This window comes from Podarcis tiliguerta (genome assembly GCF_965153285.1).
Source record: "Podarcis tiliguerta genome assembly, chromosome: 3".
Lineage (NCBI taxonomy): Eukaryota > Metazoa > Chordata > Lepidosauria > Squamata > Lacertidae > Podarcis > Podarcis tiliguerta.
The window spans coordinates 35337336-35351490 of record NC_139536.1 but is presented as its reverse complement, the minus strand read 5'-3'; the positions used below and the strand labels follow the sequence as shown (position 1 = coordinate 35351490).

Genomic DNA, 14155 nt, shown 5'->3' with positions numbered 1-14155 from the left:
GACCTCCTTAAATCTGGAGCAAGCCAGATTTCAGCCATTTTCAGGAGCCATTTGTTGCCTTGCCTTTGGAGACAACCCCCCTCCCCCTTCTTCATTTTCTGCATCAGAATTTAGGCTATCATTCAAACTCCTCTTCCCGAGGGGAAGTGCAAAGGAAGATTGGCATTGCATGTATGGTGCACACTGCTTGTAAGGCTCAAAGCCATGAACCTCTCAGAAGGTTTTTCTTTCCTTCATTTTTTTAAAAAAGCTAACTTATTTGATGGATGACCTTACCTCCATTTCAGTGCATAGTAAGCTCTCTAGTTAAATCAAGCAAGCCATGTGAAGCTATCCTGTCTTAAATCTCTATCAGCAGGCAATGTGCTCAGATTAGCTCTCCATATATCACAGAGCTTTGTGTGGACTCATGTTTTTCCCCACCCCCAGCCCTTTCCCCTGTAGTTTAACATATTGTCCAAAGCCAGCCTGATGCCTTTCAGATGTTTTGGACTTCCGGTTCCCATCATCTCCAGCCAGGTATGGCCAGAGTTTGCAGTCCAATACATCTGGAGGGCTCCAGATTGGGGAAGGCTGATCAAAGCTGTGCAACCTGAGGATTAAAATTAACTTTAGCATCTCCCACGCTATTTGTATTGATGTCAGTAGCAATGCAGGAAATAAAGCGGATAAGAAGTATTTGTAATACAAATGAGCCTTCTGGCCAGTGTAAGATTGATACTCACATTAAAACCCTAGTTGATGGAAGTACTTCTTTAAACTATAGGTCTGAAAAGCACCTTGCCTCCCCGGTGCTGAAGTATACAGATCCTCTGTATCATCCCTGACCACTGGTCCTGCTAGCTAGAGATCATGGGAATTGTAGGCCAAAAAATCTGGAGGGCCATGGTTGAGGAAGCCTGCTCAATGGCATATTGTCCTTTTTCTGAAACCTTGTATTCTTGTCTCTCTGACCCTCTGCTTAGTCATCTTTAAGTGGTCTGAAACAAGGAAGTGTTTAACAGAAGGCGATAGTGAAGTTTTTTTGTTGAATAGCTATGATATGATTCATATAATACTTGCCCCGTGGACACTTCGGTCCCCTTTCTGCAATCTGTCAAGTTCTGGCTACGAGCCTGCTGTTTTCTGTAAGATGAGCTGAGCTATATCAAATTGGGAACTTTAAGAATGCGCTAAACTGGTGGCTTGTTTCTTTACCCAGCTTTCCTTTGCAGTGTTGAGGGGTCCATCAGAATGGATGGAGATAGTGCTTGCTGCTCAATCCCTGCAATCAGAACTGGCATTTGTCGCATTGTCGTACTTTGTATGATTGTTGCAAACAAAGAAACTTGACTGCAGGTGTGACATGCAGGTGTGTAACAAGGTTAATAAAAATGATGGAAGAAGAATTAAGATGCCTTTTCCATTTGAAAATTCTGGTATGTGTTGACATGTGGGGATGTTTCCATAACTTGGAGCATTCAAACTTATGAATCCCACCCCCCCATGAAGTAGTACAGTCCCCCCCATGAAGTAGTACAGTCCCAGCAAACTGATTTTCTTTGCATATTCAGATCAGCTCCACTACCGTTTCCTTTAAGAGAGGGAGTTGTCGGACTTCAACTCCCATCAGCCCTAGCTGCATAGCCAGTGGTCAGATTAGTTGGAATTTTAAGTCCAACATAATATGGAAGGCCACCAGTTGCTCATCCCTCTTTTAAGATGGACTTCCATGGGCTCATGAAGGTGTCTTGTTGATAGTTATTACAGAGGGGAAAGGCTGAGTACATCGTGAAGATCTAAGTAGCCTTTCTCCCATCTTGGAAATTATGGCCATGCAGCTTCACACATGAGGCTGCTCACAGATAGTTGTTGTGCCGATAGAGCCTCCCCATTTCTCTCCTCTACAAACAAGGGAATTCTCTTGTGTCCCTATAAGGAGGAAATGTGCATGCAGAAAAATAATCTTGTGGGGCAGGAAAGGAAGCCTCTTAATATGCATCAAATCCCTTGCTCTCACCTAAAAGCTTTCTGGCCCCTCCATTTGCTACGTGAAGTCTTGGTGAGCAACATTCATGGAAGGCTGTGTGCATTCTTGCTTTGCATGGCTTCATTATTATCTATCTCGATTGTATGGTTTATACTGATAAGGCAAATGAATTGATTTTTAAAGGAGAAAATATCCTCCTTTCTCCCAAATATGAGCATAAGCGTATCCTGGTGGTTTTGAGGACAGGCATGGCTCTAGAATAAATGGCTCTGCCTGCCTTTGTGGCAGCGCATCTTCCGTCAAAGCGAGCACAGCTTAAAGATGGAGCGGCAGCATAGCACTGCGCTCCTTCTCTCTGAGGAGAGATGGCTGATGAATGTGGAGTGTTTTCTGCGTGAGAGTTTTGGCAGTTAGCTTAAACCCAACCAGTGACCATCTTGAAGGAGAAAAATGAGACAGCCACATCTGTGAAGTGTGCTGTGATGCAAAAAAAATAAAAAGCAAATCCAGCATGACTCCCAGGCATATTTGGAATAAGTCACTGTCTCTTTCCTCCCCTCTCCCCCTTCTCTGTGCAAGATGGCCAAACAATAAGCCACTTCATGTCTACTGACATTAAATCAGCTGAGGTGTCCTGAGGAGATTAGTGATGAATGAGGCTGTAGAGTCAATAGGGGTCATTCATGTGTCCTAAGGGGATCAAGGCAGGGGCCGGCTAAGTATCATTTTAGGAGCATTTTGATAATAGTGCAGCTTCAGCCCGACTTGGAGATTACTCAGGCATCTGGGTCTCGCCAGCTCTGCGTGACTTAATGTGGTGGGAAAGAGAAATAAGCAGTGTTTTATTTCCCCCGTAATCTTCAGAAACCTACCTGGCCAAGGTTAGAAGTCAGGAAAGCAGTGAATATAATTAGCAGTTTTAACTGTAAAAGCCCAATATAGGGTCTCAGCAAGCAGAAGAAAAAGGAGTCGTAGGTGCTGGAATGTGGCAGACAGGAGAGCAGGGTGATAGTAGAATAAGTCACAACAGAATGGGCCTCAGGCTCAGACAGATCTTGCAGGACAGCAAAGGAAGGTAGCAGACGCTGTCAATGTAGAACTTCTCACAATCTTACTCACACTTTCTTCCTCTGTCAGTGAGTCACATACACACCACTGGTCCCCCTTTTACCAACTTACTGGCTTCAGCAGCTGCAAGCTTCTTCCTTAGTCTGTGCACACACCATTAAAGCACATTGCTTCCCCCAAAGAATCCTAGGAACTGTAGTTTATCCCTTGCAGAGGTACATTTCCAAGCACCCTGAACAGACTGCAGTTCCCAGGATTCTATGGGGGAAGTTGTGTGCTTTAAAGGTACGGTGTGTACACAGCCTTACTCTCGCAGCAGCCATCTTTCTTTTAGGATGAGTCCATCTTGCACTGAGTCCCTGTTGCAGTGGGACTTGCTCTTGACTTAAATGAGAATTTTAATGAAACCTCATGAAGGTTTTTGATGATGAAACCTCATGAAGGTTTTTAACTAAATCTAGAAGGGTTACATCCCTGCAATTTTTCTTGGATTTTTGAGAGTGTTAAGCTCGGCAAAAGTCAAATAAGAAAATGTATGTTATGGTTGTGCATAGACTAATTCAAGGGTTTGTTTGTTTTCCAATTAGAGCAGAAATATTAAGGTGCAGTATCTCAGCCATTTCTTGGTGGAACTTTTTGCTTTTAATGGACAGCTTATAAGGGTTCACCATGTAATCTTGTTATGATCTGGACAAGTCACCCGGATTTTACAACGATTACAGGATGTAGGCCTCAGTATGCTAGAACATTCTCTGATGCCTCTGCCATCCCTATGCAAATTCTCCTCCTCCAACTTTCTAAACAGTATACACGGATTAAAATATAATACACCCCCTGCCCACAGACTCATAACCTAATAAGATACAATAAAAGGAAAATGGTTTGGGAGGGAAGAGGTAAGCAAGCAAGTTTGGGTACCAGTTCTTGGAAATCATATAATTTCAGCAGTATCATTTGATTGGGACAGATGGGGTGTTTCTTCTTCAAAAGTACCTTTGGGTTTTAAGAGCTTTTTTTTTTTACCTTGCCAAAACCCCCCTGTATTTTTCACTTTAAAAATTCAAAGGTGTTGTTCAGTGTAGCCCTACCTTGTTCCATTCTGCTGCTTTTATGCGCCAGCAACCGCTTGGTTGTGATTCCATAGCTTTTGTTTTTTTGGTAAACAAATAAGAAGCAGAGATGATGGTGCTTCAATTATGCATATAGTCTGGGTTTTGTCAGTTGTTATGCCAGTGGGAGAAATCTATATTTGGCTCCTATAAAACCAGTAGGAAAGTCACTGCTGATACATATCCAACAATGAGATATGACTTATTTAGTGTTTCTCCTCTGGCCGTAATCACACTTTAATGTGGTGTCTCCATTACAACCAGCACCCCCTCTTCCCCCAAGTAGTCATCTTCGCTCAACCCTGAGTGGAAAGATTCTAGGGATCTGCTTTAGGTTTTTGTTCAAACCAGTTCACCTGTTTTTGCTTAAAAAGCAACACATCTGCTTTATGTTACTGTTGGCTATTTTAAGATCCATTGCGTGGTTAGTCAGAAGTTTTGAAAAAAACAACAATAATAATGAAAATACTTGATTAACAGCCCTTTGGCCCAATTGCTCATCCATTTCTAGGTGTGAGAGAGAGTAGCGCATTTGTGGTTGCGTGAGTTACAGCTGTGTGCTGGCTTAGTATAGTCTGAGGGTCAAACTAGACAATACAGTGGTACCTCAGGTTAAGTACTTAATTTGTTCCGGAGGTCTGTACTTAACCTGAAACTGTTCTTAACCTGAAGCACCACTTTAGCTAATGGGGCCTCCTCCTGCCGCCACACCGCCGGAGCACGATTTCTGTTCTCATCCTGAAGCAAAGTTCTTAACCTGAAGCACTATTTCTGGGTTAGCGGAGTCTGTAACCTGAAGCGTATGTTACCTGAGGTACCACTGTAAGTTATATAAATATGTGTCTCCCTAACTGTAGAACTTCTTTTTCTTTTCACAGAAAGTGCCAGTGTGCAGGGCCCCTGATTTGAACTGAGACTCTAGAGTGGGGCATATGTTCTTTTTTTAACCCTTTCCCCCTAGTTTGGCTTCCCCACACCAGCAATTTGCATAGAGAAATAAAGCTCTCTTTGAGGCAAATGAATAATTTGTCAGTGCAAATTGCATGGACAGGCCCACAAATCTAGATCTGGATTAAGCCCTCTAATCTCCACACTAGGGTACTGATACAGATCATCTACTATCTTAACAACTGGTATATGCATATATCCAACAATCGTACACTTATACTAGCTCCATATCTCAGCTTAAGTGATGTATTTGGCCCTGAGATTAATAGACTCTGCAGTGATCTTTGAGGCACACCTTAAGCTCCATGTATTCACCTGCAGACTTTCAGTGAGTCTTGTTGAATTGCATCTTAGAATGGGACCATGTAATTCTCTGTGATAGGAGGACAGGTTGCCTGAACCAAACATTTCCTTGTTAGTTGCTTAGTACAGTTGCACAAGCGTTTCGGTTTCTTAGATTTCACTGCTCGTCCTTTAAGCATTTTAAATCTTGAGATAACTGAGCACCTTGGGAAGGCATCAAACTGTCGGGTTTGGAAACTGAAAACATGGTGAGGCCACAGTACCTATGACCATAGGCAGGAGCAGCACAGATTTCTCTGGAGTATCTTGCTTAATGGTTCTGAAATTTGAGCTGGAGGGGAACTTCTCTTGGGGATGTAGGAGGGTAATTCATTCTCCATGGCCTCTTCGGTTTTTGGCTTCCCTGCTGAAACTGATGCCAAGTGGAAGGATGAGTGTTATGATTTTCCATACACAAAGAGGACCCATTATCCATTCAATATGAATTGTGTGTATATATATTTAGATGAAGGGAAATGACAAAAGAAGAGTAATAGTGGAGTCTCTCTCTGACAGCCTGTTCTATGCTTCAGTGCATAGTTGCTGTAGAGCATAGTTTCCAGTTGCAGCTTCCCAGCTCAGATATAGGGCTATGCCTTGTCTTCTGGGTCTATGCTGTGCATTGGCTGAAGGGCATGAGTTTGGCCTTACATTTTTGAATAGCTAGAAAGAGCACAGCTCAAATTTTAAAGGTTTTTATTTTTAACATAACCTTCCATGTTTTAATTACTAGCTGCTGATTATATTGGGCAGTGTTAAAATGTGTTAAATATCTCAGGCTTAGTACTGTTTCCTGTCTGGGAAGCTTTGACATTTGTTTATTCTCTATTCCAAGACTATGAAGGCAACAAAAAGTGTGTGGAATTTTTCAGTGTTTCTTTTCTTATTTTTCTGCAAGGTACTATAAATTAGACTTTGAAGGCTCCCGTCATGTGTATCTCCACTGATGTTTTCCTTATGCATGGAGGTTCTTCCACCAACTCCATTGGGAAGTTGGCCCTGTGTGAATAGTCCCCTCCCCCAATATATTGAGAGTGCTTAAAGTTAATTCCTACTGTAGCCATTGCCAATCACTCAAGAATGGAGGGGGGAAATGTTTGCAAGGTTTAACTTTTGCTCACTCCTATAGATCTAAGGGAAGTTTTTACGACAGAATATTGGCTGAACTTTTAGATTGATCAAAATTAGCCATGCAAGCAATAATAATAATAAAATATTATTGTTAATAAAAATAATGGGGCAATATTGATGTTTTTAAAGGTTGAAGCTATCCAATGAGGAAATCCGACAAGCAATCTTGAAAATGGATGAAGAAGAAGATCTTGCTAAAGATATGCTGGAACAGGTAATATGCTTTGTAAAGGCTACTAAACATGTTGATTTTAATGGGAATATTTCTCATCCTCTTTTCACTCGTGTCATGCTACTCATTGTCTAGAGCAAGGGTCAGCAACCTGTGGCTTCCAGATGTTGTTGGACTGCAACACCCATTATCCCTGACCATTGTCCATACTTCATGGTGCCTCATAAGAGTTTGATTCCCAACAGCCTCTGGAAGACCACAGGTTGCCCCACAGTGGGCCACACTACAACATGAAGGCAGCCTTTACTTTTTGGAATAACTGCATTAGGCTTTGAAATGTAAAAAAACATCATCTCTCCAACCTAACACTCACATCATGTTAATATGTCAATTTTCTTCAGAGTTCCTTCATAGCTGTTGGTCTACTAAACTAATAATAATAATTTCCGATGAACCAGTATTAATTTACTATTGTGAGGGAGGGCAGTGCTGGTCCTAAGACTTAAGAAAGAAAGAAAAACAGAAGGAAGAAAGGGTAGTAAAAAAAATATTTAGAATTGGGGGTGAGTGAGATAATCTATGTATCTTTTAAAAATGGTGTGCCGAGCTAGTGTAGGGTAATGTATGACAGTGTGGTGGCCTCATCTGATATTTAACCTCAGCCACAAACTTACCAATTGCCACTATACTTTATTTCAGTTGCAGGTGATGCTTTGGTATGGATCTCATCTGTGCCATTGTTTTTGCTATGGTAGTTTTAGTCCCTTAAACCACTAGGTCTGCAATCCTATATACCAGGCATCTCCAGCCTTCAGCCCTCCAGATGTTTTGGACTACAATCCCCATCATCCCTGAACACTGGTCCTGTTAGCTAGGGATCATGGGAGTTGTAGACCAAAACATCTGGAGGGCCGCAGGTTGGGGATGCCTGCTATATACACTTAACTGGGGAGTGAGTTCCATTGAAGGCCGTAAGTCTTCCTTCTGAGTAGATAGGCACTATGAGTTCTTTTAGATGCTAAAATTAGATTACTATCTCCCTTTGGAAGGTCCTTTGACTTTCTGTTGAGCCAACCTGGGCATTATAAGTATGATCAAAGAGTGGAATATAAATCTGCTTAAATGAATAAATATTCCAAAAGCTCTTGGTTTGTACATTAGCTTGGTGTTGAGAGTATCCACAGAGAACATTGCATTCCAGTTTTCAGTGTTCTTTGGCTATTATAGCTTCCTGCATTACCATTATCACATCTATGGATTGCTGGCATTTAAACTGCTCCTTAGTATAGAGGAGGGAATGATAAAAAGCAGAACCATTGTCTGATGTTTCTTGCAGGCTGTTTGTTTTAGTAACTAGGGAGCTTTTGTGCGTGTACGTGCGTGCATGCGCAGGAGCACACACACAAACATACACACGCTTCGCCAGGCCAAAACATTACTCCCACTAGATATGTAAAAAATCTGTCAACGTATGAGCTTTTAAGTTCAACACATGAATAGGAGCCTCTATTGAGCATCTGCCCAGTCACACTGATATTGTTCATTGTCTCCCCAGGCAAGACCATTTTTAAAAGTTGTGGGGAGAGGGAATAGTCAAAGCTTTGTGTCAACTGGAAGATGAGTGGGCTCAACACTTTTAGGGCCAGATTGTACTTCATTTACACTCAGGAGTGCCTCTGGCCATTAAGGGAGTTCTTTATTAGACATACACTGCCTATAGCTGTTAGATATGGGAAATCCTATATGGAATTTGAAAGTATCTAATGAGGGTCACAGAGGGGAGAATCCAAGTCAGAGAATCCAACCAGATGTTTCAGAAATGTCACTTGTATGACCACAGCTGCCTTGCTTAGAAATTACAGTCACATGGGGAATTCCAAGCAGCATTTTCTTACAGTAGGCAACCCTATTAGTTGACTCTCCTGCTGTCTTCCCCTTGCCCTGGTTAGTTCCCTCATGCTGTCTTTTTTTCTCCTTCCCCACCTGTGGTTTCAGCTACTGAAGTTTGTCCCAGAGAAGAGTGATATTGATCTGCTGGAGGAACACAAGCATGAAATTGACCGCATGGCTCGGGCAGACCGTTTTCTTTATGAAATGAGCAGGTGTATATATACTACATATAAATGTCTCTGTCTCTCTGTGTGGTGTATCTGTAGGCATGGCAGGAAGAGGGAATAAGAGCAGGGATGTTATTCAAAGTCTCCTGTTTGCTTTTTCAAGCAATTGTACTTGTCAGCTAAAATTGATCACAAGCCACTAATAGAAATCCTTTTATCAAGGTGGCCCAGCACTGCATAAAATGTTGCAGTTTGCAACAGAGTCTGATGCCAAAGACTCATGTTGGTTTTGCCTGTGAGTGCCCTTGATGGAAGGAAATATTGGAAGCTTGTTGGACTGAATAAATATATTTCTATGCATCTGGATTGTTTCTTTCTCTCTGTCTCTGTCTCTCTGTCTCTGTCTCTCTCTCTCTCTCTCTCCTTCTCCTTCCTTCCTTCCTTCCTTCCTTCCTTCCTTCCTTTCCCAAGTGAAATGATGACTGCTAATGATGCTTTTGAATTATGGTGCTGGAGGAGACTCTTGAGAGTCCTATGGACTGCAAAAAGATCAAACCTATCCATTCTGAAGGAAATCAGCCCTGAGTGCTCACTGGAAGGACAGATCATGAAGCTGAGGCTCCAATACTTTGGCCACCTCATGAGAAGAGAAGACTCCCTGGAAAAGACCCTGATGTTGGGAAAAATGGAGGGCACAAGGAGAAGGGGATGACAGAGGACGAGATGGTTGGACAGTGTTCTCGAAGCTACGAGCATGAGTTTGACCAAACTGCGGGAGGCAGTGGAAGACAGGAGTGCCTGGCGTGCTCTGGTCCATGGGGTCACGAAGAGTCGGACACGACTATACGACTAAACAACAACAACAATGATGGCCATTAGCACTCTGCTGTACTATACAGTATCTTAGTGCCCAAAGCCAAATGGCAGATGATGTTTCTTAAACTCTGCCAGCCACCTTATTTATTCCACTCACCGAGACTTTAAAGCATCCTCTAGTTCAGGGGTGGGGAATTTGTGGCCCTCCACCATCATTTCTGACCCTTGGCCATGCTGGCTGAGGCTGATGGGAGTTGGCATCCAACAACATCTGTTGGGCCACAGGTTCCTCACCCATACCCTAGTCATTTTAGGTTTTGTATAAATATGAACTGTGCTCATAGTGGCTTTGTTTTCTGGGGCTCCCTTGAAATATAACCCACACCTTTCACTGCTTTAGGATCGACCACTACCAGCAGCGGCTTCAAGCATTATTCTTTAAGAAGAAGTTCCCAGAGAGGCTTGCAGAAGCGAAACCCAAAGTAGAAGGTAAAGCGAAAGTTTTTAGAGACCATTGCAGAACTTGCAAAAAGATGCTGGGCTGTAGGGAACTGAGTCATACTCAGAGTAAACCTGTTGAAATGAATGAACCTAAGTTAGTGGCGTTCATTAACTTCAGAGGGTCTACTCTGAATAGGAATAGCATTGCCTGTCTTCCACTGGGTAGTGTCACGGTCAGTGCAAGGCAACCACCGTGTGGTAGGTCCAGTCACAATTCTGACAGTGTAGTTTATATTGCCTGGCTCCTCTCTGTCTCTTTCATTAGCTAGACCACCATCCTATGTGAGACCCACTGTGTGTGGGTACCTCTGCCTCACTTGACAGTAAATACCAAAAAAACCCTGATTGGTGCAGCTTCTGGTTTTCACTTTGAATGGAAACCAGAAGTTGCTGTATATGCTCTTCACTGTAATGAAAAAGCTCTTTAGTGACATTCTTATACATGTTTGATTCTCGAGGGGAAATGACTGGGGCAGGGGCTGTTTGCCTTGGGACTTGGGATTTGGAAGAAGGATGATTGCCTCACATTTGCTGATTGAAATGGCACCACTCTGTTCACTTAAGGGAATTTCTTATCTCTCTCTTTCAGCTCTTCTCCTGGCTTCCAAGGAGCTCACACGTAGTAAGCGGCTGAAGCAGCTCCTGGAAGTCGTTTTAGCCTTTGGCAACTACATGAACAAGGGCCAAAGAGGAAACGCCTATGGCTTTAAGGTCTCCAGCCTCAATAAAATAGCAGACACCAAATCTAGCATAGATAAGTACGTTTATTTGCTTACTTGCTTGTTTATCCCTTATAAATATTTTTATGTTGTTCTTCATTAAACATTCTCTGTTAGATGGGTGGGTCCAAGTGAAATATTTTTTGTTGCTGTTATAAAGAGATACGTTTGCTTTTTGTTTACATGGCTTTTATTAAAGAAACATAAATGCTGATGCTTATCTAACCCTGAACTTGTGAGCCTGACTTCATGCCAGACATCTTGCATGGCATGTCAGTTATTCCCGATATCCTGTTTTTTTTGCCTCATTCATATCTTTTTTTCTTAGGAACATTACGCTGTTACACTACCTGATTATGATCTTTGAAAAGAACTACCTAGATATTCTAGACATGCAGTCTGAACTACAGCATCTTCCAGAAGCAGCAAAAGTCAAGTAAGTTTGGGGATGGGGCTGGCATTAAAAATTCAACAAAGGATGGGTACTAGATCATTGTGTTGACATTTGCTCATTATATATAAATCAGCGACATATAATAATGTGTCAACATATAATAATGTGTTGTAAAATAGGCTGTTAACCTGCAGTGAAAAATGGAAAATGACCTGTACAGCATTAGTGGCTAGATGTTGTAGATTCACATGATGCTGCAGCAATAAATCTGCTAGCACATTTGCAAAGCTAAGCAGGGTCCAGATTGGTTTCAAATTGGATGGGAGACCATGTGTTGAGATTGCTGCATTGCAGGAATTTAGGCTGCATGACCCTTGGGGCCCCATCCAATTCTACAATTCTACGTTTCTGCCACTTTTTATAGCCCAGTATACTATTGCATGAAAAGCCAACAGTTATCCCTCAATATTAGTAGTTTTCCATGGATCTTTATGGTCACTTTTTATTCAACTAATCAAAAGGGGTTATTTTACTCATGCCACAATCTACAATTCTTGCCTGGGAATAAGTCCCATTAAACTCAGTTTCATTTCATTTTCATTTTTTATTACATTTTAATCTCACCTTTCCTCCAAAGACTTCAAGGTGATGAACATGCTTCTCCCTCTCTACCCTTTTTCTCCTTACAACAACCCTGTCAGGTAGTTTAGGTTGAGAGGCAATGACTGGCCCAAGGCCACCCTGGGAGCTTTGTGGTCTCCCAGGTCCTAGTCTAACACTCTTAATCACTACACCATGCTGGCATACTTCAGAGTGCATGTGCATGCATTCTGCTGTCAGTTTTTGGGAGGAGGGCATAATAATGTCAGTGGGGAGGAAGAAGCTGATCCTCTTTAGATGATTATTCTAGTGCTGGGTTCCTGCCTGTGAGTTAAGCAGGTAATAGTTAATCAATGGAATTCCTGTCCTGCCTTTCTGCACTAGGTGCCCAAGGTGACTTAGGAACAGAAAATGATTAAATTTGTTAAACGATACATACCAAAAAAGGAGGTAAGAACATAAGTCAAGATGTCAGGGACTGGGCAGGGGAGGACTGGAGGAGACTGCTTCCCCAGCCTGACCCTTCCAGAGAAGAAGGAGACAGTTTAGAATTACAACAGGGGTTTGAGGAAGGTTACAGCTCAGAGGCAGATGAGCGGAAAAGTTGGGAAACAGGAGAGGAGGAGGAGGAAGAAGAAGAAGAAGAAACATCAGGAGAGAGACAGCTGAATGACTCGGTGTCTTTAGAAAGCATTCCAGACCCCCCCCTTCCAGAACCCAGTGGGCATTGAAAGTAGGAGAGCAGAGACCTCAAAGGCAAAAGGCTCTTTCCAGCACCTGTAGCGATGACTCATGAGGAAGTGGGAGAGACAGAGGGGGTGGGGTTTCACTTGGAGCAACACCATTACTAAAAGTGGCTGCATTTCTAAGCCTATCTCTGTGAATATTGAATAAATAGCATTGGTAAGAACTTTCCTTGTTTTATCCATTCCTGGCAACCTACTGTGGGGGGTTGGATCCTCTGACACCTGACACAAGCAGAATGAAAAACTAGTCAATAGCAAACAAATAACCAGTCCATTCGTCCCCCAAAGGCCTCTGTTGAAAGAAGAGAAGCAGAAGCTCTCTGCTTGATTTAAAGCTGGCCATGTCATGTCAAAATGTTGGGTGCTTCAGCCTGCCTCCCCCATTTCATTTATCCCGAGGCTGAAAGGCTTATTCTCTTCTGAATAGTGTGGGATCTTGCGTGTGAGTGCAAGCAGCCCGGGGTCTGAACCCTCCTATTAAAAGCTCATGCAACACAGAATGGACCTCTTCCTGCCACCTCTAAAGCATCTGGTGTAGGGCTGGGGCCGGAGGCAGGATACCAGACTGGATGGACCAGCGATCTTTACTGCCTCACCAGTTCCTGTATTCCCATGTAACACTGCCCTTTTTGTTTTCAACTGCTGTATGTCTCTCTGTGTCTCCTTGCAGCCTGGTGGAGCTGGAGAAGGAAGTGAACAACATAAAGACTGGATTGAAAGCTGTTGAAGCTGTAAGTATTTCGTGGTTTCCAAATACTCACTAGGGAACTCGGGCACTGTGTTTTTGGTGGGAGAAGAACGAGCTTTTCTTCTTTTGTCAAGCACTGCCTGTTTCCCTAAAACCGTCTCCCGTAGGGCTGGGCTGATGATAGTACCAGATGTACCCCTTAAGAAACTTGTTTGATCTGCTACTGAGAGCTGGGGGAATGGGAGTTTGACAAATGACATGCTCTAAAAATGTTGGAACACTTGCTTTTGCTTCTTTCAGAGAGGTTTGGTCTCTGAGCAGGTGTTTGGCGTGGCAGGTCTGTGGACAGGTCTGAACGGGTGGGGTGTATCAAAGCATTTAGCAGTGGCCAAAACATCTGCCAAGGAGGGAGAAAGGCAGGGAAGCAAGCAGGTATGGAACTGGTGGCCACACAGCTGTACGGTGCTGCAATACAACCAAGGATGGGGGAAAACACTGATTCAATTTGTACTTGGCAAACCTACCTGATTCACTTTTTCAATGCGTGAACTGAAGCTCAGCCATCCTTCAAAATTCGCACTTCTCAGAATTTTGCGATGCAGTTCTGCAGCCAAGTAATTGAATAAACATGCATATAATAAACATGCATTTAAATGCATGCTTGTGGAAATAATATATAAAAAGGTTCTTGATTAGGGAAAATGGCTTTCCAAAAATGTGTGTATTAACAGGCATCCACACTAAAATGCTAAAGGGAAGTCCATTGCTAGATCTTTTGCCATGACCATCTTACAGTTAGGAACCTGTAGCAACTTTCTGTGGCACTTGTAGCTCTGTGAATGAGATGCCCCTTGCTGAGAATCCCTGTAGGCCAATCTGCTGAGAGTTGACTATT

The 14155-nt window shown here is 42.8% G+C and overlaps 1 protein-coding gene across 9 annotated transcripts in view; it reads left to right on the top strand.

Moving 5' to 3' along the window:
- Nucleotides 1-14155, top strand: part of DAAM2 (dishevelled associated activator of morphogenesis 2) — a 206209-nt gene that overhangs the window by 172968 nt on the left and 19086 nt on the right. For all 9 annotated transcript variants that reach the window (XM_083434416.1, XM_083434413.1, XM_083434415.1 and 6 more), the window contains 6 exons: nt 6697-6781; nt 8735-8841; nt 10013-10101; nt 10703-10871; nt 11161-11268; nt 13243-13303. In XM_083434416.1, coding sequence (XP_083290542.1) covers nt 6697-6781; nt 8735-8841; nt 10013-10101; nt 10703-10871; nt 11161-11268; nt 13243-13303 — 619 coding nt within the window. The remainder of the gene's footprint in view (nt 1-6696; nt 6782-8734; nt 8842-10012; nt 10102-10702; nt 10872-11160; nt 11269-13242; nt 13304-14155) is intronic.